This window comes from Drosophila suzukii, chromosome 2L (genome assembly GCF_043229965.1).
Source record: "Drosophila suzukii chromosome 2L, CBGP_Dsuzu_IsoJpt1.0, whole genome shotgun sequence".
Taxonomy (NCBI): domain Eukaryota; kingdom Metazoa; phylum Arthropoda; class Insecta; order Diptera; family Drosophilidae; genus Drosophila; species Drosophila suzukii.
In genome coordinates, this window is record NC_092080.1 from 20,442,291 (window position 1) to 20,466,790 (window position 24,500).

Here is a 24,500-nt window from a genome sequence, read left to right on the forward strand (position 1 = left end):
AGTACAAACTTAAATCGAACGTAATTCTTTGGTGCTAATCTATTTATTTAAAGGGATTGGAAAAAAACGAGTCTGGAATTCAACAAATATGTAAATTTTAAAAGGCATTTTTATTAAAACCACTGTTTTGCAATGGGACTACCGTCCTTAGTAATCATAGTAAGAGACAATGTTATGAGTCGAAACGCAGAACTTCTTGACACGCTAAGAAATTAACCCAACTCAGCTTGTTTTACACCCTTATGTTTATTTTACGGCTATTTTGCTTTAGTTTAGATACCAAGTTTTCTTGTTCATAAATTCTAAATTAAGTCAAACCAGAGTACTGAACGTTAATTTCGAACTAAGCCCGATTGAAAGCCATGGAAATAGGGGTGCTCCAAAATGTCCTTGGCAGAAATGCGATGAACCGGGTCATAGATTAACATACTTTGAATGAGATTAACGCCATTGGCATCAAGATTCTTCAACTGGTTGGTCAATTGGTTGGTGGACCAGCAGGGAAACGTGTTCTTGTAGTCGGGCAGCGAAGTGACCCCTGGCCAAATATCTTCGGTCGGCGTTTTGAGAATTCTGCCATCGGACAGAGCATTAATTTTATTTCGATCATGTAAGATATCAATTGTACTCACCTGAACATTCGGAACAACTGATCGATTTCCGAGTCACCCTGAAACAGCGGCTTTCTCGTTGCCATTTCGGCAAATATACACCCAATGGACCAGATATCGACGGGACAGGAATACCGGGGTGAGCCCAGTAACACTTCCGGGGCCCTGTACCACAAAGTCACGATCTCGTGGGTATAGATCCGTACTGGAATGCCGAAGGAACGACCAAGACCAAAGTCTGCCACTTTTATAAGGCCATTCTTGTCGATCAGTAAATTTTGGGGCTTCAGATCCCGGTGAAGAACTCGGCGACGATGGCAGAATAGAATGGCGCTGGTTATTTGGTACAAATAGCTTCGAACCAATTCACTCTCCATATGTTTATCAGCTGGCAGCGAATCCATGTATTTTTTTAGATCCATAGAAAGGAATTCAAAGATCAAGTATATGCGGTTCTCCTCCATTAGGACATCTTCCAAACACACAATGTTTTCATGCTTCAGCTCCTTGAGCAACGAAATTTCCCTATAATGATTATGTGGATAAAACGTTTTATTTTTTTATGGATCTAAAAAATATGAATTAAAGATCTGAATATCCTAGAAATATGGCAATCATAAAAAACTTTTCATAGCATCAAACATAATACAACATCTGTATAGAAAGTACGACCTACATGTGTACAATGTACATATGTACCTTTCTACAAGACCATACATTAATACATATGTATGTATGATACACATATGTACGTATGTATAATTATGCGGCATTTTTATCGTAAAACAAACAGTATAAATATTAATTCATTCTAAACATGGTAAATAAGCAATGGTTGTTGCTTGATCTGCATTGTTTATTCTGTTTATAGCTGTTCCTAATACTATTTTATAAAAAGGAAACATTGAGGCTTGGGCATCCAAGCCGGGGCATTTTACCTGATCGCGGTCGATGGAACGCCCTCATCGTCCGACTCCAAGCGAATTTTCTTCATCGCCACTATTTGGCCCGTTAGGCGATTGCGTCCTTTATACACCACTCCATATGTGCCCTCGCCAATCTTCTCAATTTTTTCAAAATCCTCCATGATTTGTAAAACTATTTGCAAGCCACCGAGTTTTAAATTAGCGCGTTTTTGACGTCTATGCCCAAGTATTACCAGACTGCTCAAAGTGAAACACAAGTAGCCAAGCTAACACCGTTTACGTTTCAATTGGAACGTGGTATTGCAACCTAAAATGAAGATCATAAACATATGTGTTTTATTATAATAAAAAATATCTTATATATATTTTAAATATTTGTAAAAAAAAAGTGACATAATACTTTGTACATTTCAATTGTTTCCATTTCAATTATTGATCATACATGAATAATGTACTGCTTAAAGAAGCAACATTTTGCAGCCAACAAAATTTAAAGAAACCAAAATGGCTGAACAGTAACAAAATTTTAAAGAGCTTTTTAATAAATTCGATCAATTTACAAATGCAAATAATTTCCACAAATACCAAAACTAAATCGTTTCGTTGTTCCATTATATATGTTCTCAAATATATAGAAATATGACAATATCTTGACTTACTTGCATGCTTGCCCCAAATGTGCATAGCATATATTAAACAAGAATAATATTTTTCACCGACATAACAGAAAATGTCAACATGTCTTTTTTAAGTAGAATTGCAGAGAAAGCTTCGAAGCTCAGGTAAGTGCTTATGTCTGTATAAAGAGGAATTACCAATCCATCGTTTTATTATTTCAGTGGTCTTCGGTTGATGTCGGTGTATCCTACACATTACGTCGAACCTATTGTACAAAAAGATAAACAACTTGAGCAAAAGAGTGATTTATCAAAGCTCTTTCATGTCCCAATTAAGGCAGCAGTCAACAAAGCTTCTGATACAGTCTTCCATGATGACACGAAAGAAAAAATGATAAATTATATAACGAAAAAGGGGAATAGTGCCCTGGCTAGAACACTTCTGTCAAAGACGCTTGAGTTAATAAAACGCACGCAGACGGAGCACATGAATCTGGCCAAAGGAGATAAGGACGCGATCAACACCAATGCCGAGACGCTCTTGAAACAAGCGGTCGAGAACTGTAGGCCGCTGCTTCAAGTAACCGCCATAAAACGCGGTGGAGTTACTTACCAAGTTCCCGTTCCCATCACGACAAAACGATCATATTTTCTGGCCATGAAGTGGCTCTTGGAGGCTGCCCGGGAAAAGGAGCGCAAAGTGTCTCTCCCGGAAAAACTAGCCTGGGAGATTCTGGACGCAGCCCACGGACAGGGAAGAGTGGTCAAGCGAAAGGACGATTTGCACAGGCAGTGCGAAAGCAACCGCGCCTACGCACATTATAGATGGAGCTAAATTTGCAATTCACTGCTTTTTATAATGCAATAAAGTTTTCAAATTTGTGTTAGATATGTGAGAGCCGGATGACATCTGTTTGTTTAGAGATGCGTATAACTAGAAAGTGTTTTTTTAGTGAGAATATTGATTTCTACTATAAATGATTTCTTTGATATGAATAGTATTGCTATTCAATGTCAATTTCAACCAACAACCACAATATTTATACTTCTATACAATTTAATAGCAATACTCGTCGTCCGCTCCTATAAGCAAACCATATCTTGCAATAGATAAATCTTCATATTTCAAGATTTGGACGAATACTTAAATAACCAAAAAGAAACCCACTTTACCCCATTTACCAGTTTACATTAGTCACCCAAATTCAAGCCAAAGCCCACCTAACAATACCTGCACCCTATCTTTCCTTTGATTTAAAACCTTTTTAAATTAAAATGCCTAAATGCCTTGTTGATTTCCCGAATTAGCTACATATTTTAATTACGAATCGCATCTATCCGATGATTCGTTATGATATCCAAAATGAATAACTTTTGTGAGCTGTTTGTAAACAATGGATGTTTTTCTCTGTGGCATTTCTGATTTTTCACTACGCAAACTTTGGTCCTGTTGTTCTAGATTTGTCGGAAATGGCAAAGTAACGTAAAAATGTGAACGAGGTGCTTCCAATTTGCATCCGGGACTCATTAAAACTTATTAAAACAAGATATAAAGGTCGAAAAGGCGGGAGGTTTTGCGATTTAAGCGAACATCGGATCCAATCACATGATCGGTTCGGTAAAAAGTATGTAAGTCACCCAGCCAGATGTTCGTTGGGGCTTAGCATCTGGGGTTGAAAAGAATTCCCCAAATAATACACAACCAGTTTTTAAAAACTGTTTCTTGGTGACATGATTTTTGAACAATTTGTTTCAAATCTTTAGGTCTTGTGGTTGAGACTGTGGGACAATGACGGAAATGGAACTTTATTCATTTATGAAATTGACATATTTTGTAATTGTTAGTGTTTTTAAAACAGCTGATCATGAACTTAAAAGTTTTTAATGCAGAAAAAGTTGTTTATTGTGTGACCACAATATAATATAATTTTTTTTCACTTTGGTGACACTTTATAATGGATTAAATATATTTCCTGCTAATGGCCGATTTCTCAAGTTGGGGCTAACATTTCGCAGTCAGATAAAGTCTCTGTTAAGAAAATTTTGACTTTTCGGGCGTCAGTGTGAGAGTTATTCTGACAGCGACTCAAACTCCCTGCGTATTTGCGGTTCGACTAAATGGCAGCTAATTTCACAAAACCCACTAAGATGAAATGTTCCAATCTCAAACATAAGCAGCTGATGCAGTAACTAAATCAAGCCATGTGTTAGAGCTTCACAGCTCAATTTTTTGATTAACTCTGACATTTTTTCTCGATCAATTTGCTTTTACGACAATTTTGTCTGGTCTTTAACTTTTTCTAACGGATATCTATTAGGGACTTGGTCAAGGACTCGAGAAACCCAAAGGCAAATATATTTCTATATTTTCGCAACTGGAAAACCAACTTCATAATTATACTAGTTGAATGAGATATCATTTCATGATACTTATTTATGTTTTCTTTCCAGCAGCAAATTCTATTACCAAAGACTCTTAAAATATGTTTTTCTCCCTGATATAAATATAGTATTAACATTCTTATATAAATAATGGGATGGCTTACACTTGTGCACTATTATTAAGTATAAAAAAACACCGTTCCGAAAATTTACGTTAAAAGATTTAAGTTTTTATTTAGTTTTAATATACAAAGTATTCTTCCAGAGCAATAGCTACTTGGCTTGTGTGTATATTTCCATGTTTTGCGAGCAGAACAAGAAAATGTTGTATGTATTCCTAGCACCTATTTTAAAAACGCGTGTGGGGGGAGCACTGCCTATAGCCCCAAAGTAGCTACGGCCCTGTGTTCTTAAAACTTTATACGAAAATAATAAAACAAAATTTTAATTTTTAGCGGGAAAAGCGTTTATAGTGTAAACGGTACGTTGCAGTTTTATGGATTTGTGTGGCAGCCCATCTATCGAAATGCCTATCGATTCTTATCGAATCGCAACGCTACAGATGACGCACGAAGAGAACAAAGATGGCGATCCCGAGCACACGAAAATTAAAACGAGCTGAATGATAAATAAAGAATTTTGTACTTATAGTTGAAATTCGCATGAGCGCAGTGAAATAAATGAATTAATAAAAGTGTACTGCATATTTACAATGTGTAAGAGAAAAGTTTATCACGAAACGGTTTATTTTAGCTGTGCATTTTAACAAAATCCCAAAACACATAATCTTACTAGTTGAAGTTGACTGGACGACATAAAAAAAAATTGGGTAAATTTACCAAGCGCTATACAATACATAAGGATTCTCGGTGTTAATCCAAAAAAGATATGTATATGTAATACATAGGCTGGTGGCTCAACGTCAACACTCGCTGCAACAAAAGGAATTGCATACATAGAATTAACAGTGGATATTAGGGTGAGTACTTTTCACGAAATGTATTTTAATCAGGTTCAGGGTATGTTTTACAGCCTTTTGCCTGCACTTTTTGTGGTGCGGATAGACCTGCTTACGTTTATTTGTTGAATGTGTGTATATACCAGTGGATATACATCGTTATGTACGAGTTAATTCCACTTAAATGTATGTGGATACCATTTTCATGATTCTGCATACATACACATGTATGTATGTATATGTCCGAATGCTCGTAAACAAAGTAACTTCTTATGTATAAGCGAGTAAATAGGTGTTTAGCGTAAGAATTAACTTTATATTTCGAGTGCTTGTTGATTCGCTTGCGAAGTAATTTTATTTTTAATTTTCCCGCAACCGATTCACGGTTTTAATATAGCATGTACGTGTATATTTCATGTAAGTACCATGTACATGTGTTCATGGAAAAATGTTGTGAATCAGGTGTAGAAAAAGTATAAGAATCTGTTAATGTGTATGTTTTTTAAAGCATTTTTTGTGATCTTTATTTGTCTTTTTTGTTCGGTGGTAGCTACAGCTTATTGTGATTAACATGTATTTTGTTATCATAGATCGCGCAACTTGTAAATACACATTTTAACCAAGTTATTATTGTAATGAGTAGGTTTCTTAGCTCTAAAAATTAGAAGTTTATGTCCAAAACATGTAATGGAAAGGTCAGGTGCAATTTATGTTTTCTAAAACAAATGAGGTAAATATTTAACTTTTTTACTTGAAATAAGTGAATTGTTTATTTAATAATATATCCTATTTGTTTTGATAATATATCTTATTTATGTACATATGTGCAGTTTGTACCATATTTGCCACGCCCTCTTTTTGGTCTTTACTCGAATTTACCTTGTGTTTCTTAAAAAAATGTAGAATCAATTCCTAGAAGTAGTATTGTTATTTTATACCTTTTCTAAATGTAACTTTAGTAAAAAAAAACGAGGCTGAGTTAGGCAAGCAATAGAAATTTGAATCAGTTTAAGCAAATAATTTAAAATATTTGATTCACGGCTTTACTTTTCCCGCTGAACACTTATTCCAGCGCTAAAACATTTAGGTCATTTTCATATTAAGGTAGGATGTTATCATGGTAGGCAAATATGCATTAGCTAAATATACAAGTCAAAAAACTAATAAACACTATTTTCTTACTGATTGCACATTACCTGTTGCATTACATTACTTTTTTATAGGTATTCATTTTAAAACTTCCAAAAGCAAAAACGCCAATGCGCTTTCCTTTTTAAGTTCTTGTAATAATAACATACCTTTATGAAACATGAACGGATAACTAGTTTATTAAGACCTGGGAATAATAACAAGTACATTTAGGATTAATTCTCACGGTTAATCTTTTATTTAAAAGGACATAACTTATAGTGACATTATATTTTATATGTTTGCGCACGGTAGATTTATGGGAAATATAAACCCACATTAAATAGGGTATTATAATTTTAGTCAAATGTTGGAAATTCTTCGGTGTAAACTACGTAAGCACATCATTCCGAGTCCCAACCAAAGATATTTTAAAGTCACCGTTTTTATGTTAAAATACTCGATGTTTTCACTTTAAACAGAAAAAAACATGTTCTCTAAACCTAAATTGATATATTGAGATAGGTCTTAAATTGCAAAAACAATTGCCTATTTTTTATACAATAATCTCGTAGAGAGTATCCTTTGGAAAGTATGTAACAAGCAGAAGATTCTTTATCAGGATCACTAGCCGAGTCGATCTAGTCATTTGCGTATGAAAGCTGAGACCTTGGAAACTATAAAAGATAAATAATTAGGATTGAGCTTATGGAATCTATGCATTCCTACGCAATGCAATTGTGTTTCAGTCAAGAACCACGCCCACTTCAACTCCCACAAACGTCCATAACTCTTTACTCTGTCTTGCGCAAATATTTTTAAAGATTTTCTAAATCTGTAAATGCAATTTTGTTTCGTTTATTAAAATGCTTATACAAATGTATCAAGTCTGATCATTTTAAAAGTTATAAGCAATTAAAGTTTTCCCGGCTAAGGTGGATCCAGTTCATGAAACCGCTTGAAGATCTCCATCTCCCTCACACTTTGAATGATTTCATTTGAACTAAACTGGCATTGTTTCTTAGCTTCGACCGATCTCTTTACTTTATACACTAAGGATTTAAGTAGACAAGGCAGCATAAATTTATGATACCCTGTTGTTTTGCAGATCTATTGCTGAAATGGCGACCAGTGACGACGAGCCGATGCACTTGTATGAGGTGTTCCAGAACTGCTTCAACAAGATAGCCAACAAGCAGCCCACGGGGACGGTTGGAGCGGATCGCGGCGGTGGCGGTGGCTACCATTCGCCGTACGGTAGCCTGGGCGTGGAGAACGGGATGTACCCCAGTGACTTCAACTCGATGCATGATGCCGCCAACGGCGGGAACAACCGATATGCCAACGCCTCGACCGTCGATCAGTATTTTGATTCAGCCGCCGCCGGCAGCGGAGGGGCGTGGTGCCAGTCGCAGATGGGCAGCGCCAATAGTTACATGGGTCAGGCGGCGTACCAGAACAGCGGACCGCTCTCGGGGCACTCCATGGACCAGCAGCAGGTGCACCAGCCGGACGGACTTGGCATGGGCGGAGGAGGCGGTGGCGGCGTCGCGGACGGGATGCACTGCCCGGTGTCAACGGCTCTGCCGCCGATGAGCTCTTTTCGCGCCACCACCGGCGGCATCGGAGGACCTGGCGCCGGGCAGCAGGCACCAGTGAACGTTAATGTGAATCCCCCAGCCGTGTTCAACTCGCCGCAGGCCCACAACCATAACCATACAGTACAAGCACAGCACAGTGCACTGTCCACGGCTGGACCGCTTGGCCATCACTCGCTCAACCACACGCCGCACGCACATTCCCACACACTCCCGCTCCCGCACGCCCTCCCCCATGGCCATCCCCATCCACACCCCCACCACAGTCAGCAGAACAGTCCTGCCGTGCAGAGTTCGGATGCGTTCAGTGGTGCCGGGGCCAGTGTGAAGGTGGCCGGAGCTGGTAATTCCTCGGCAGCGGCCCTGCGGCAACAGATGTACATGCCGGCGGATCAAAGTATTAGTAGTTTCGGCTCGAACCCCTCCACGCCCGTCAACTCGCCGCCGCCGCTGACACAGTCAGTAGTTGGCGGCGGAGAGCCGTCCGTGTCCGGCGGCGCTGGCTGGGGACACTCGGTGCTAAATGGCGGACCCAGCTCGAGTTACGCCAGCGAAATGGTTCCTGGGTCCAGCTTGCACACCATGGCCTCAGTGTTCCAGGGCGTTCGCATGGAAGAGCGACTGGACGACGCCCTGAACGTGCTGCGGAATCATTGCGAGCCCGAGATGCTGGCCGGCGTTAATCAGACGCTGGCCTCGATCGACAACATTGACGCATTGTCCTCTTTTGTGCCCAACTCGCCGTCGCATCTGGGAAGCGGTGGAAACGCTGGCTCAGTTAGCAACACGTCCAATGCAGCTTTGGTGCACGAGGTTCTGGCCTTGGGCGCAGCTGCCGCCGGAACTTCCGGCCAGTCTGTGGGCGGCGGGGCCGGAAGTCTGGCCAGTCTGAAACTGGATCGCAGTGCGTCCACGTCCTTGACCAAGCAAACGAAAAAGCGGAAAGAGCACACGGCCATCAGCAATTCCGTTCCGGCGGGAGTCTCTACCACCTCGAGTTTGACCAGCCTTGACATTTCGGACACGAAGCCAACCAGTTCCATTGAGTCGTCGAATTCGGGAATGCAGCAGCACTCGCAGGGCTCAAAAGGTTCGAAAAGACCGCGACGCTACTGCTCCTCGGCGGACGAGGACGACGACGCCGAGCCGGCGGTGAAGGCCATTCGCGAGAAAGAGAGGCGACAGGCGAACAACGCCCGCGAACGTATCCGCATTCGGGATATCAACGAGGCGCTGAAGGAGCTGGGACGCATGTGCATGACGCACCTGAAGTCTGACAAGCCGCAGACGAAGCTGGGCATCCTGAACATGGCCGTCGAGGTGATCATGACGCTGGAACAGCAGGTGCGCGAGCGCAATCTGAATCCGAAGGCGGCGTGCCTGAAGCGACGCGAGGAGGAGAAAGCCGAGGACGGCCCCAAGCTAAGTGCCCAGCATCACATGATACCGCAGCCGCAGCAGGTGGGCGGTGCGCCCGGGAGCAGCTATCACAGCCAGCCAACGCAACTTGTGCCGCCGGCGCAGACCATTAGCACCATGACCATATCCCTACCCGTTAACCAGGCCAACAGCGGCCTGCCACCCCACTTGCAGCAGCAGCAGCAGCAACAATCACAGCTCGGACACGCCCAGCTTCCGCAATAGCATGCACCACCCAGGAACCCCTTCTGGAAATCGTCGTCGTCCCTCTCTTCCATAAAAACCGAATGTATTGAAGGCTCCGCGGCCAAGTACTCAGATAACTTGGAACTGGAGAATCAGGTTTTAAGCAATATGTTCTGGCGTTGTCGTCCTCCCAAATTGCAACCACAACCCCTACAAAATGTACAACACTTTTAACACACAACAAAAGTAAATGAGATAAAACGAAAACAAACGCCCAAATGATTGCCAATCCACACACACAGAATTGCTCTTTTTAAAACGATTGTATATAGCTGTTCCATTATGTTTAACCTGGGAAGATCTTTTTCGTTTTTTAGAATGTTTGATTTAATAATTATTTGTTTTATTTTGTGCGATATCACCGTAGCCATATTTTTTATATACAAATACATGCATACATAACGACATAATTAAGTGAAAATAGTTTTATAATAAAAAAAACACAACACATAGACTTACTTCTATATATTCCCGAGAGCTAAGGAATAAATATGTCCATATTAATATTTTATATTGCGTTACAATGTTCTTCTTATGTGATTACAGAGAAAATTTGCACATAACGGTAACCACGGAATAAATCGTTATCTAAGATTAGCTGGTAATTGTTGTAGTATCTTAAGGCTTCAAAGAGACACGTTCACGTGTTGTATAATTTAGTTAATTATATTTTTCGCTAGGGTAGGGCAAACGGAATTAAAATAATGATGCCATTATAATCTTAACTGAAATTGAAGAGCGAAGCCAATGTAATTCCCCCGAATGTATGACATGGAGAAGTGTATTTTATTTTACAGCGACAACGCTAAAACTCAACAGCAGACTCTTTAAGGCACTGAATTCATTTAAAGCGAAACGAAAACTTTCTCGGTGGTTTTCAGTCTGTCTTTGCCCGATAATTTTTAGCTTTCGTATATTTTACACCGCTTACATACTTCATGAAACTATTTACCTGTACAATTTTAGACTTCTTGACTTCATTGATTTCGTTATGAATAAATGGTATAATATAATGTTTATACCTAATAATATATGGTTGAGCTGTCGATTTATTGGTTCATTGACTTCAAGGTTTCAACCAGATATAAAATATTGCAATGTCCAGCATCATTCCTGGGAGCTACAAAGAATGATAGTCGTCATCGAGTAAGCAAGGATCTTTAAGGCACGTTACAGAAGTGTCGTCCTTACTATATCTGGAATGCACTGCAATTTTAACCTATCTTACCAATACCTTAAAACTTCTTGAGGAAAATTTCTTGAGATTTGTATCAACGCTCTTCATCCTATTATTTTGTTAGGTGGTGCATGTCATTTTCAAAACTTGTCGAGTCTGCATCCTGCAGCTGCTATACCTAAAATTCGTCTAAAAAGACCAGAAGTATGGGCCACAACAACTCTTGGTTTTTGCATCACGATAATGTACTGACTTACATTTCACTTGTTCTACGTGACCATTTCGCCAAAAATTTGACGCACATTGTTCCGCGCTGATGGCTAGTAAATGAGGACCATTTGGCATGTACCGAGAATTGGAGAAAACGTTGGCATAAATGTATTTTATCGGGAGGAGATGTAGTTAATTTAGAAGAAAAAAAAAGGTTTTCCATTCACCTTACTGTTTTCCCACAGTAGTGAATAACATTACCTAGATTTGTATGTGGCCCTCGAAAATTAGTCTTTGTTTTATAATCTAGGTCAATAAATTGTTCTACTGCTTTTTGATGATCTTTGCGAAAGAACATCCGTAAATTAATTAGTAGCCCATTCCCACAGGCTCTGAAATACGAAACAGTGGTTCAGAAATCTTTTTTTATCGATCTCTACAATGTATTAAAATTATGTTTTCTATTTTGTACTGCTGATCAAGGAATTCTACATATGATATCCATGTAAAATACATGGACTGTACAAGTAAAAGTGCTCAAAAACCCTTCACAAATTTGCAGAAAAAGAGATCAGATGTAGTAGTCTCTCATTTATAAAACGTTTTGTCAGATCGGTTCAGACTTCTTTTTGATGATCGATGGGATTTTGAAACTTTTATTACAACGAAAAGTGCTTGCTTAAGAGGAAATTATTTTTTAAGTATATCCTTCACTCAGGTACATGATATTTCATTAAATCTATCCAAAGCAACCTTCGGAAAAATCCATTCCGAGATAATCGCCATCAAAGTCTGCAGCTTGAGTATCTTCTGTTCCAAAAATCTCCCATTTTCTAGCGGGTACTCGTGCAGGTTGTTAATTGATAACAATCACATTCGCTTTAATTAACTTTCCATCTTTCCAATTAATTAGTTGTCCCAAACAATATCCACTAAGTTATTTACAAATTTTTTTATTGCCATGAACTTGGTTCCTAAATGCACAACTATGAAGTTAGTAATTAACGTTTAATGTCGCATTACAAGTTGGACACACTCGAGTCCAGTACGGAAAGAGCCTCGTCCTTCTCCTCCTGGAGTTCCTTGCCGGTAACGCTTAACTTATTCTTAGCGAAATCGCTGAGGGTCAGGCCAGAGACGATTTTCCATTGCTTATTCTTGATCTCGACGGGGAACGAGAAGATCACGTCCTTGGGCGAGTCGTAGCTGCCGTCGGAGAAAACGCCCATGGAGACGAACTGGCCAGGAGCTGTGCCGTTCCACCAGTCGTGCATGTGGTCGCAGGCGGCCTTTGCTGCCGACATGGCAGAGGACATTTTGCGGGCCGCGATGACCGCTGCTCCGCGCTTTTGAACGGTTTCTACAAAGGATCCCTGCAGATATGCGGTGTCGTTAACCGCCTCCACCACGGACTTGGTGGCTCCATTGACGGTGACCTTGCCCTGGCCAGCATCGGGATACTGAGTGGAGGAGTGGTTGCCCCAGATGATGATGTTGCTAACAGCGGAAATGGGCACGCCCACCTTGGCGGCGATCTGGGAGGTGGCGCGATTCTGATCCAAGCGGGTCATGGCGGAGAAGTTCTCGCGCGGAATAGATGGCGCGTAGGAGGAGCAGACCAGGGCATTGGTGTTGGCAGGGTTGCCCACAACCAGCACCTTCACGTCCTTCTTGGCGAACTTATCCAGAGCCTCACCCTGGGTCCTGAAGATCTTCACGTTGGCGGAAAGCAAGTCCTTGCGCTCCATTCCCTCCTTGCGGGGCATGGCGCCCACGAGGAAGGCGGCAGACACATCCTTGAATCCAACAGCCGGGTCGGTGGTGGGCACCACCTCGACCAGCAGAGGCAGGGCACAGTCGGCCAGTTCCATAACCACGCCCTCGAGGACACCGACCATGGGCGGAATGTCGAGCAGGTGCAAAACAATGGGCTGGTCCTTGCCGAACACCTCGCCGCGCGCGATCATGTACAGCAGGGAGTAGGCGATTTGGCCAGCAGCTCCGGTCACCACAACTCGAATTGGTTCAGCCTGGAAATGGAGTTAAATGAGAATCATTTACTAGGTGCGTTTGCTTTCAATTTGGACTTATTTTTCTGGTTAATAAGGTGGCTCTCATGAGCAGTGTAATTTCTATATTTAAACTTAAAGTAGTTTTAAAGCCATTACCATTTTAAAATCCAAGTAAATAATTTATTAAATATTATAATAAATATGGCGATTTCTCAAATTGGGTACCACATCTTTGAAGATCTACGTATACTTGTATAAAACCTCTCTAGGTCCACAAATTGAAAATGCTATGTTTAGATGCAGCTAAGCTAATTATACTTTAATAGGGGGCGAATATTTCATCCAGCCTTTGCCTTTGGTTTTAAATTTTATTTTTAGACGCTTTGCACAACTTGAATATGCGAAAAGTTCAACCTTCACAAACATCCAGTTCGCAATTATTGAAAATTATCCCATATAAGTGCAAACTCGCAACTAGTTCAAATACGATGGTGATTAGCAAGCAAATACAACGCTATTTTAATCTTGCTTTTATTGTGAAGTGTGGGTATATCTCGTAGTTTACGAGAGATAAAGGCAACACTTTATACATTATTACAGGGAAAACCAAAGTTGACCATACATTTAAACTTGGGCTAAATGGTCTGGACTTAAATATTTTATGACACCGGTGCTTTCTTAATTATTCTTTGGTGCATTTCCCACCCACCCTTCTTACGCAATCTCAGTAAATCCTTTTCTAAGGGGGAACTAAAGTAGGGCACTTGTGACAATTGACCCCTATTCATGTTTTCCATTATTCAGAGGCAAGGAAGAAATGTCCTTGCTTAAAAGACGCTTAAAACTAACGTTTTAAGAATTGCTATTTTCTTACATATAACATATAATTCTATATTAACATCTTTAAACGCGTCACTGATAAATATACATGTGTATGTAGCAATTTGCTAATTACTGGAAGCGTAACCTCTGCAGTTCACTGTTTAGATAAGATAAGCCAAAAATTTGGGCTGCATGGACTTTGGGTTACAGTTTCAATCATCTCATAGTTTATATAAGCCGTATCTGCTCCGGGAAAAGCTAACATACATACATATAAAAACATTTTTATCTCTGTCAATTGCCAATTAGCCTGCACTGGAAAGCATTTGATGCTCTTTGGGACTTCTGGACATCATCCATTTGTGCATATGAACGTATTTACGTCACTGTGGGCTTCAAAGATTAGCATGGAGAGGTCGAATGAATGTTAAATTTCCAGAAAAAATATTGCCAACATTTACGCATACCTTCATGACTACACTTTCTTGTACATGGCGGCCTGCATGTATATGTACGTATGCATGTTTTTCACATTTGCCAATTATCGTAAATTATTAATAATAATTTGATACTATATGTTTTTTCACCAAAATTAATGCCGGCAAGCTTACCATTTTATAATTTCACAGGTGCAACGCTCCACGGACGAACTTCAAGTAAAAACGTAAATAGGGATCGCCAAGTGGTAACCTGTTACTTTTCACAATTATTTTCAAGTCACTACTTTCTTGTTAAAAGTAGCCGTGACGCTATCGCGGTACGAATAATGCATCACGTCTTTTGCGTCGTATATCGATAAATTTATTAAATATTAAAGTCGAAATAACTTTTAAAGTATTTGCCTTATATTTAAAACGCCTTTAAAATTTGATAATTGGATAATACAAAAATACGTTATTAATATAGATCTTTTTCACATCAGCTTATTGATTTATTGGTGCTCAGATGATTGTATCAAAAACCACTTGTTCCCAATCTAAAAAAAATGGTTAACCCTTTCCTAAATATATATTTCAACAACTATGTAACTAATATTTTTATGGTTCAGATATTAAACATAAATATTATAATAATAGTGTTAAGGGAAATAACTAATTTAGCAATATTAACATATTCGGTGGTGACACAACAATCTCTTTGAGAATTTGGGTAGAACACGTATTTCACCCGAATTTCGCTCCAAGAGATTTCTGTGTCACCACCGCCATTGAAGAAATGGTATTTTCGTGGACTGGGCTAACGATAGTTCTATTCGATTCCTGAACCTATATCGAATGTTTCGTGTGGAAAAAAATTGAAGTCTTTAATTTGACGAATTCATTCGTTTACTTTGCGTTTATTTTTAGCCTTAGTACTTTCGTTTGATACGTTTGCTACCAAGTATTTATACAAATTAAAGAGTGTTTAGAAACTCAATTTGAAATTGCGATTTCGATTCATCAAATATTCAGAGTGAATAAAGAAAAACCTACATCACACCTACAATCATACGTGTTACGTGTACATACATATGTGTATGTATATATACCCTTGCTTATGTACATTGTACATCCATCGTTTTTATTTCCTATTTGCCTTTTGTTATCCATGAAAATCGATGTATTTACCGATTTTGATACGTGTTAGTGAGTTACCATAACTAATAAACAAAAAAACCCAACTTTGTGTGTTCGTAAATAATTATAGCGTAAACGATGTACGCTTGAGTACATAAACGCTTGCATATGTGTGCATATACAGTGGATTAACAAATTGCTGATGTACAACTAATAAATGGTTTTTCAATGCATATGCGAATATCGATGCCAATTCTTTGAATTCTTCGTGAAATCTGCACAATTCATATGTCGCCATATTCACACAGATGTCCGGTTATTAAACTCTGTAAAATACTTTCTTTTTTTTTGTTTTTTGAAGAAAGCTTACATATTTAACATGAGAACTCGATAATGTGCGTATGTAAATTCGCAAATCTCATTGATGTCTGTTATGAAAACTTATCCATATTTAAAAATACATTTTTGTTTGTTTGTCTGCGTGAAGAGCCCGTCGGGCATGTGTGTGTCCCATTGTGTGTACACAGAAGAATTACCTGGCAGTAAACACCTTCTTCAGGTAGCATAGAATTGTCAATTCACGGGGGTTGCATAAAGTCAACAATGCCACGAATATAATTGGCCAATAGCAATATGTAAACAACTTGACAAAACCCCCAAACTATTAATTATAGCTTGAAATATGGATGTGATCGAAAGTCTAGCTACAGGTGCTAAATTCCGAAAACTTGTTTTCTTAGTGTGCAAAATATTGGCTATGTTTGGGTGATTCATACTACAAAGATATAAGTACGACGTAGACCTTAGTTCAATGGAATATCAGATGAAGCACATCCTGTACATGAAATAAAAAATTCTCGAGTAGTTTTTAGAGTATAGGGCTTAGTAAAAGATTTCCTTGACTTTTTAAACCAAGATACAAACGTCAGCTTAGTAAATAGTACTTTTTTTATTTACTTTGTACAGCTTGGTTCTCATCATTATCAACAGTTAATTAAAAAATTAATACTGCGAGCTCTTCACCACCAAAAATCACCTGAAAATGAACGGCCTGAGCAGCAATGATGACGCAGTCGAGTGCCCTTTGTGTATGGAGCCGCTGGAGGTGGACGATCTGACCTTCTTTCCCTGTACCTGCGGATATCAGGTAAATGCTTCCATCATAACCCTCAGATCAGTGGGGAATTCATGTGCATTTGCTTGCAGATTTGCCGCTTCTGTTGGCACAGGATCCGCACGGACGAGAACAAGTTGTGTCCAGCATGCCGAAAGGAATATCCAGAGAATCCAGCTGACTTTAAGCCTCTATCACAGGAAGAAGTAAGCTTGGGTTAACCCACAATGCATTTTTCATGTCATCGAGTAACCCGATTCGATTTCCCAAATCCCAGATGATTGCCTTCAAGTCCCAAAAACGCCAAAGGGACCAACAACGAAAACAAAAGATCACCGAGAACCGAAAACATTTGGCCAACGTTCGTGTGGTCCAAAAGAACTTGGTGTTCGTTGTGGGCTTACCACCTCGACTTGCTGACGCAGACGTATGTTGACTCCTCACCAACATTAACCGAAGACCCACTCACGATTGTTCTTTCAGATACTAAAGAAACACGAGTATTTTGGTAAATATGGGAAAATTCATAAAGTCGTTATAAATCCAAGTACCACGTATGCCGGGGTCCAGGTAAGAGTTGTAAGATTCAATTATTTATTACCTCTATACATTGATATGGCCAAGCGCCAATACCCGAGTTGCTCAGTCATTTTTAGGTGGTTTCTATGAAAACTTAAGTAATGGCACGTTTTCAATGAAACTGAACAGTTTAACGAATACCGAAATTTGTTTTCAATTAAAATGAATTTGAACCTTTTGTTATTAGCTGCTCTGGTAAGCGAACACCGTAGAAATATCGTTTTAATACAAATTTTTGAAAATTATTTTAAAGCCCTTATATTAATCTATTTTTTTAATTTTTTAGGCAAAATTGTGTGCAAAAGCAAAAACTTTTTGTTATATATTATTAATAGGGTTCAGAATTACGGTTCTGTTCCTGCGCTTTTGCCCATAGAAGAGTGGAATTGAGAATAACCCTAACAGGTGTTTTTAAAATCTAACATTTGCTCGTCGTGCTTCCTATAAAACTACGAGGGTATCCAAGTTTTCGGTCTTCCGAATCCTGCTGCTTTTTGTAATTTTTTGCTTATTCAAATTTTACACTTTAAAGGGTCCATCTGCTTCTGCCTATGTCACATATGTTAATAACTCGGATGCTTTGCGGGCCATTCAAAGCGTCAACAACATTATGATAGACGGGCGGCTCATAAAGACTAGCCTGGGGACTACTAAGTACTGCAGCCATTTCATGAAAAACCAGCAGTGTCCCAAGGGCGACTGTATGTACTTACATGAACTGGGAGATCCCGAGGCCAGTTTTACTAAGGAGGTAACTGCCGAAATCGCCTTTAATTGTCCCATAACCTAATGATATGTGTTTTTTTAGGAAATGCATCAGGGAAAACATCAAGAGTATGAGAAGCGTCTGCACGATACTCTAATTGCCTCATTCGGGCCGAATACAGCAGGTATTATAAATGGTAATGGAGCTTCTAAAGCAAATGGTAATTTCCGACCAAGCAACAACTTAATGACTTAATAATGTCTATCCCCAATCAGCCGCGATTCCATCGTCCTCGTCAGCGTCATCCTCGTCGTCTGGATCGGGTACGAATGCTTCGAGTGCAGCCAATGGCCAGCAAAAGGAGGCCTGGCCCAGTTTATCGGTCTCGCCCATCAATGGCAGGGAGGCGACTGCGAGTGCGAGCAATTCCAGTGGGAAGAGCAAACGGGAGAAGCTGCGCAACGAGAAAAGACACGAAAAGAACAAATCGAAGAACAAGAACAGCGGCAACACAAACTCCAATGCCTCGAACAAGGAGAACTATGTTCCCGAGTCGCGGGGCAGCACAAGTACTGAGACATTCGCAGAGGCCCCAGCGGATGCACCAGCTTCCACTAAGCCTGAGCCGCAGCAAAGCTCTAGCAATCGATCGAGGGCAGATCGCGGAAAAGATCGGGCCTCTAATCACGCAGCTAGTGCAAAGGAACAGAAAAAGGGCAAGGAGCCTGCTCCTGCACCCGCAGTAACTAAACAGGTGGAGAGAATTGAGCCGAGCGAGAGTACAATAACACAAAAGAAGACGGAAGTAATCGAAAGCTGTGAAGATAATTTACCACAAAAGAGATTAGCTGGAACAAACGTTCAAAGATCTGTGAGCTCCTGTAGCGAAAATAGTGAAGGCCACGTCTCGGAGAGTAGCTTAAGTGAAAAGAGTTTAGCTGATGATTATACGGATGAGAAGTGCAATAGTGTGAATTCTGAAAGCCACCAAGAAAGTGTGAAAACTCAGGAAGAAGCCGAGAAGAGCATCGAGGCTATTGTCGATGATGAACCGGTTCTGACAGTATCTAACTCCTCGGAGGACACTAGCCCCGCTGCAGTGGAGGCTAGCAATGAGAAAGATGGGGGATCCCTACCCGACGATCCAGTCGACCCCACGAGCCTGGCGGAGAATGGAAGTAGAGTGACTGGTACGTTAGCTAATGTTCTTACTCTGTCATCCCTTACTCAAACTTATAGTTGCAGATGCGCTGTCTAAGCTCAACATTTTCGCTGATACGCCCAGCTTCTTCACATCGTCATCATTCCAGCAAGTTCCCTTAATAAAGAATAAGCTAGATTTGGAAATGCGACAGTCTCATTTACCAGACTTGGTCAACGGTAAGTGGCGAATTATTACAAAATTGTGAACAAAGAGTGTGTTTTTAAACTTCCGCCAGGATAGCAACCGAATTCTTGATATTTATTTTCCGAAATTTCCGTTGATATCTCAATCTCAAACAATTGCTTTTTATATTTGCCAAGAACTAAAAATCTCTATTTTTTTTCGGTACCTGAAATATTCACGGGCGTGCACAGATATTGATGGAATCCAAAAGGCATCAAATACGAACGGTAATTATTTGTTTATTATAGAAATACTAATATTCGAAAATGTATCTGCATATAATAGAGGTAGAAACATCCATAGTTGGATGAATTTATTAATATATATGGTAAACAGTATCAATCAATCACTTTACTCACATGCTACCATTTTTCCATCTTTTTCGAAAACAGAGTGGGAAGAAGCTTTCAAAAATGTGATGATTCGCAACACTAGGCAAGTGGAGGAGCAACTACTTCAGCAGCAACATCTGCAACAGCAGCAGCAGCATCACCACCAGCAAGTTTTGCAACAACAAGAGGAGTTCCTTCGCATGCACGAACTACAAAAACGCAACAATTTTGCGACAAATGTTTCACAAATCAACGGTCCTGCAAATGGTAAGTTTAATTTTCGCAGTAATCTATAAGTTTTAATTTTTTGCATCATTCATTTCACTGCAATTGAAAGTAATTTAATTATTTAACCAAGTACTAAATATGTGAACTATATTTTTCAGATTTCCTTAGCCATTTCCAGGCAAACTCTATCGATTTAAATAGAGTTCAGGCCCAAGCACTTCTGCATCAACAGCTATTACAACAGCAGACCGGGGAAAATCTATTTGGAGGAAACATGTCGAAATTCTTTGATTTTCATAAAATTCAGCAGCAGTCACACCATCAGTATCTTAATGGACACCCGCCTCAAATCAATGGAAACAGTGCTGTGCCTGAGCCACAACGAGTGGCGGCCTTCTTGGAAAACAATCGACTGAATTCGCCTTTTGTTGAAAATGGTACGTTCTATAATCCAATTAACATTCCTGCTAACCGTCAGTAATGAAATGATTCTCGTAATTATCCCAGGACTTATTAATTCACAACAGCAACCTCAAAAGCCGAGGATGATGGGAATGTTTGAAAATCTGGTAAGATATCCCTCTTGCTTTGAGAGAAAAACTGCTAATAAGTTTTTATCCAACAAAATTTGTATATTATTTTTGTTTTTATTTTTGCAGCCTCCTAATTCGCAATCTCAGCAGAGTCGGTTCACCCAGAACTCCATAGTCGACGATGACTTAGGTAAGACGTGGTTAATATCGCTCTTTCAATGTCTTTAATCAAACATGTTTCTTTTAAAAGGTTTTGACCCCTTTATTGAGACCCAAAAAGGACTGGCCGAACTGATGGAAAATGAAGTTGTTCAACAACAGAGTATTAACAATGAAAACTCCGGGCCGAAGCTTCCACCACCGCCCCAAATTCCCCCACATCAGCAACTGGTGGACAATATGCAGCGAGCTCGCATGCCGCCGCCAGGCTTCAATCACATGAACACCCTGGGCTTGGGCGGATCATCCAGACTGCAGCACACTAGCAAAATGATGCCCTTCATGAACATGCCCGGCAACGGGGTGGGAAACAACGGCGCCCAGGGGCAGCACCAGTTGCCGATGGGTGCCAACTGGAATGCTCACTTGGCCATGCACCAAAACCCAGGTCAGCCCGTTGGCGACTCACAATTGCAGCATCCTATGGCTCACAACAAGGGTAAGTAATCGCTCAAACTAGGCCTTGTAATCAATAACTAGAAAGTATACATATTTAATATGGCAATTCATGTCCGTTTATCAGTTGCCTTGGGATTTTCTTTTCAAAAAAGAATTCTTAGTTTTTTTAATTGCAATATAAACTGTATTGTAGCTTTATGGTTTCCAATAGTATTTTTGTATTCTATCAGTTTTATCCTTAGTTGCATGTGTAGGCTTTTAATAAACATGTGAACTGTTCAGAATGGTTATAACCATTATTGAGCAGTATAAACATTAAAAATGCACTTTTAAATGTTGTAAGAAGTTACTAACGATATATTTACTATCCCCAACAGTTTACAACAACAGTGATTGGACTACAATGGATCCGGCTATACTTTCGTTTAGACAGTTTTCATCCTTCCCACAAAACCAAATTCCCCCACATCCTCAACAACAGCAGGATATGTTTTTGCAGCATTTGGCTCAACAGCAAAATTCCCAGAGTGGTAAGTTTGTTAAAGCTTTGGTGGATCAACAGCCGACTAAATACTCACCCATTCCCATTCCAGGTTTCAACAATCAGCCACAACTGCTTCCCATGGGGATGCCCAATAATTTGCTGAACGGACAACAGGCGCAGCCGCCACAGGTCAATGCCAATGTTCAGGGCATGCTTGAGTTTTTAAAAAGCCGTCAATTCGTTTAGCTACAATACATATAAATATTACATTTGTTTACCTGTACTCTTTATTAAATATTTCTTAAAGTAAAAATAGGCAAAATAAAATTCGAATATAATGAAACAACATGATACAAAAGACGGTCCAGTGAAATTTTGCATATTAAAGCATTTGTGGATCCAGAATAAGACTTGAATTTCCGACATTACGTGCCCCGATGTCCACATGAATGGTGATTAAAGTCCGAAAACCCCTTTCGGGGGTTTATCTGTTTGGCACTAATGCAAATCCCAGTGATTTTTCAAACTTCAAACCAAATCATTCCAATTGCGTGCTGGTTAAAAACAGATACCATGGCAATAAGTAGCAAAGAAAACCTCGTGATGTGAAATTATCGAGACTGTGTAAAAATGTCAACTTTTGAATAATAAATACGTGACTTTGAAAGGTTGAAAATAATTTATTACTACGGTCCAAGAAACTACTTTCTATTTTTGGCGGCGTGGGGCAGGCGATTCCCTTGACCAGCAGCTCCGCCTAGGCGCATCGCATTGTTTCCAGGACCTCCGTATCCCTGGCCAGGACGATTGCCGACGTTATTCCGGTTGCCACCAGGACGTCCGCCGCGTTGATTTTGCGACGCGTTGCCGCCGCGGTTTTTGTTCATCTCTGTGCGATTCCTCGACTTTGCCTGCGCATCTTCCTTGACCATGTCGATCACTTCATCGGGAATCCGCAGGTATTTGATGGTACTTCCTCGGATGTAGCACTCGGGCATACGCCAAAAGCGGTCGCCATCCTGCAATGATTAAATTATTGTAAGACTTGTGCTCCAATAATTTCATAGTCGTTTATCCACCATATGTACAATGTACATACATATGTTTGACATACATAGGCTTGTACACATTTTAGTGTTTGGCACGCCGGCATTTATCCGGATTGAAATATTACCTTGGAGGTGCAAATGACATCGCGCAGATTGATATTCATCCAGGAGTCGCAACTAACCAGGTGACCATTGTATGTTTCACCATTTTTCAGCTCCACCAACTAAATGCAAGTAAATTTGTAAATGGCTTAAAGTGTGAGCCAACTTTTAATGCACAAAATTACTCACCATAGGGTGGCTCTGCGCCGTTTTTAATAGTGACAGTGGTAACTAAAAATGGGTTAAAATTAAATCTTTATTTTATTTACCATAAAATAAATTTGCTTACCATTTTGTGAAAGTAATCGATTAATACGGCGATGACAAAAAATTGATAGAGATGAGCACCAGCTGGAATGAAGGAGTGTGGAACAAAAAACGGGGTGTTCTGAAAATTAACTTCTAGTTTTTGTTTCGTCCTTTTTCAACTTTGATTTTGTATACATTTTTTGCAGTTCGAGTTCAATTATTGTGGTCAAAATTGTTTTTAAAAATAGTGAATGTTTTACAATAAGCAAGTGTCTTTTAAAGGCTTCCTTAACACATATGTACATCCAGAAACCAATCAGAGGTCTGTATAAATGTTGGGAGATAGGGCTTTCCATCAGTTTATCCCTACAACATTAACTGTCGAAATTGGGTAATAATTTTTATTTTTATAAATTATCTTATATACACATACAAACTAATATCCTAAACATTTCATTTAACATCACTTGATTACCAAACATTTTAATTACTTTAAAGCGGCGCGGCTTTGCAATGATTGCAACTCATTCAGTAAAACTGCGATATTATAACGGACTTGTTGGAACATAGATAGTGGCAATTCTAGAGTACGATATTCTTTATTATGGAGTTTGAAGTGGAGGACTATTGTAGGTTTATCTATTTGCACAGTACTAAAAATAAAGGAATGATAAGTATAAATATCATAAAATATGAGTACACACATAATTACGTACTTTAAGGATAGGGAAATATTAATTCTCCACTGCAACTTAGTCATTTTAACCCGGTCCATTTTGGTTTCTGCAAAGTTCTTGCTGAGTATATCTCGATGGTTTAATAAAACTTTGCAAATGTCATCAACGTATTCTTCTGTAAAACTGCGGACAGAGTTATAAATTATTTTAACAAAGTTCATTAGTAGAAGCACAGCCATAATATGTATGTCAAATAAATGTACACATGCATATGAATACGTACTTTAAGTCATCCATTAAACACTTTCGCAACTCATGATGTTTTACAACGCCCTTTGGATATCTCAGAAAGATTTGCATCATTAAAAATATCATTGTAAAAAGTTCACAAAAGTTTGGTGGAATCTTATGCCCAGAATTTGTGAGCTTGTTCAGTGCCAGGGAGAGCACTTCCGAAGACGACTTTTTTGTTTCAATAAAATGCACAGATACTTGAATAAGGACTCGTAACATAGACTTGGTCAGTTGCGGGGCAAAAGGAGTGTATGGCTTAACACTCCTCAAAAGATTATATCTAAACGAAGACGACATGATTTTTACAATTTGTTTGGTAGAAAAGGTAAACAAACTAAAGATGTGTACATTTCGATAACTGGACTTTCGATATTGAAACCTTGGACATTCATCGTACAAATTTAAAAGATGGAATGAAATGGAATTACTATTCACTTCCTAAAGATTCACCCGGATTCTAGTTCCTCAGATCTGCTCCGAGACTTA

The 24,500-nt window shown here is 39.6% G+C and overlaps 8 protein-coding genes across 16 annotated transcripts in view; 4 read left to right on the forward strand and 4 right to left on the reverse strand.

The window, feature by feature from the left end:
• Positions 1 to 227: 227 nt before the first annotated feature.
• Cdk1 (Cyclin-dependent kinase 1) lies at positions 228 to 1,778 on the reverse strand. Its single transcript, XM_017070968.4, has 3 exons — positions 1,550 to 1,778; positions 633 to 1,136; positions 228 to 573 (listed from the first exon to the last, which is right to left on the reverse strand). The coding sequence occupies exons 1-3, from the start codon at positions 1,696 to 1,698 to the stop codon at positions 333 to 335; spliced, it is 894 nt and encodes a 297-aa protein (XP_016926457.1). The 5' UTR covers positions 1,699 to 1,778; the 3' UTR covers positions 228 to 332.
• The window catches only part of RpS27A (ribosomal protein S27A), a 32,674-nt gene continuing 8,617 nt past the window's right edge, over positions 444 to 24,500 (forward strand). Inside the window, exon 1 of one of the 2 annotated variants that reach the window (XM_065863716.2) lies at positions 444 to 453. The gene's annotated coding sequence lies outside the window, so the exon portion shown is untranslated. The other variant, XM_065863710.2, reaches the window with a different exon arrangement.
• Positions 2,160 to 3,045, forward strand: mRpS7 (mitochondrial ribosomal protein S7). Its single transcript, XM_017073141.4, has 2 exons — positions 2,160 to 2,319; positions 2,377 to 3,045. Exons 1-2 carry the CDS (start codon positions 2,276 to 2,278, stop codon positions 2,987 to 2,989), a joined length of 657 nt encoding a protein of 218 aa, XP_016928630.3. The 5' UTR covers positions 2,160 to 2,275; the 3' UTR covers positions 2,990 to 3,045.
• On the forward strand, positions 5,245 to 10,396 carry da (transcription factor daughterless). Its single transcript, XM_036818846.3, has 2 exons — positions 5,245 to 5,515; positions 7,731 to 10,396. The coding sequence occupies exon 2, from the start codon at positions 7,744 to 7,746 to the stop codon at positions 9,862 to 9,864; it is 2,121 nt and encodes a 706-aa protein (XP_036674741.2). The 5' UTR covers positions 5,245 to 5,515; positions 7,731 to 7,743; the 3' UTR covers positions 9,865 to 10,396.
• On the reverse strand, positions 12,210 to 14,873 carry Mdh1 (malate dehydrogenase 1). Of its 3 annotated transcripts, none has more exons than XM_017090296.4 (2): positions 14,718 to 14,873; positions 12,210 to 13,302 (listed from the first exon to the last, which is right to left on the reverse strand). In XM_017090296.4, exons 1-2 carry the CDS (start codon positions 14,718 to 14,720, stop codon positions 12,292 to 12,294), a joined length of 1,014 nt encoding a protein of 337 aa, XP_016945785.2. In that variant the 5' UTR covers positions 14,721 to 14,873; the 3' UTR covers positions 12,210 to 12,291. The 3 variants fall into 3 exon arrangements, with proteins under 3 accessions (XP_016945785.2, XP_065719759.1, XP_065719761.1); XM_065863687.2 differs by lacking the exon at positions 14,718 to 14,873 and adding an exon at positions 14,574 to 14,594; XM_065863689.2 differs by lacking the exon at positions 14,718 to 14,873 and adding an exon at positions 14,378 to 14,404.
• Cnot4 (CCR4-NOT transcription complex subunit 4) lies at positions 15,370 to 21,989 on the forward strand. Of its 6 annotated transcripts, none has more exons than XM_036814836.3 (16): positions 15,370 to 15,620; positions 16,629 to 16,809; positions 16,869 to 16,982; positions 17,054 to 17,203; positions 17,260 to 17,355; positions 17,888 to 18,106; positions 18,164 to 18,281; positions 18,337 to 19,251; positions 19,307 to 19,441; positions 19,640 to 19,675; positions 19,841 to 20,047; positions 20,167 to 20,445; positions 20,516 to 20,577; positions 20,668 to 20,731; positions 20,792 to 21,199; positions 21,537 to 21,989. In XM_036814836.3, the coding sequence occupies exons 2-16, from the start codon at positions 16,705 to 16,707 to the stop codon at positions 21,887 to 21,889; spliced, it is 3,261 nt and encodes a 1,086-aa protein (XP_036670731.3). In that variant the 5' UTR covers positions 15,370 to 15,620; positions 16,629 to 16,704; the 3' UTR covers positions 21,890 to 21,989. The 6 variants fall into 6 exon arrangements, with proteins under 6 accessions (XP_036670731.3, XP_036670744.3, XP_036670754.3 ...); XM_036814849.3 differs by having other exon boundaries at positions 18,164 to 18,257; XM_036814859.3 differs by having other exon boundaries at positions 18,164 to 18,245.
• Positions 22,304 to 23,180, reverse strand: LOC108020890 (U6 snRNA-associated Sm-like protein LSm4). Its single transcript, XM_017089298.4, has 4 exons — positions 23,084 to 23,180; positions 22,984 to 23,025; positions 22,818 to 22,916; positions 22,304 to 22,662 (listed from the first exon to the last, which is right to left on the reverse strand). Exons 1-4 carry the CDS (start codon positions 23,084 to 23,086, stop codon positions 22,345 to 22,347), a joined length of 462 nt encoding a protein of 153 aa, XP_016944787.1. The 5' UTR covers positions 23,087 to 23,180; the 3' UTR covers positions 22,304 to 22,344.
• Positions 23,403 to 24,363, reverse strand: LSm-4 (Like Sm protein 4). The gene is made up of 3 exons (XM_017074848.4): positions 24,004 to 24,363; positions 23,760 to 23,903; positions 23,403 to 23,696 (listed from the first exon to the last, which is right to left on the reverse strand). Exons 1-3 carry the CDS (start codon positions 24,309 to 24,311, stop codon positions 23,531 to 23,533), a joined length of 618 nt encoding a protein of 205 aa, XP_016930337.3. The 5' UTR covers positions 24,312 to 24,363; the 3' UTR covers positions 23,403 to 23,530.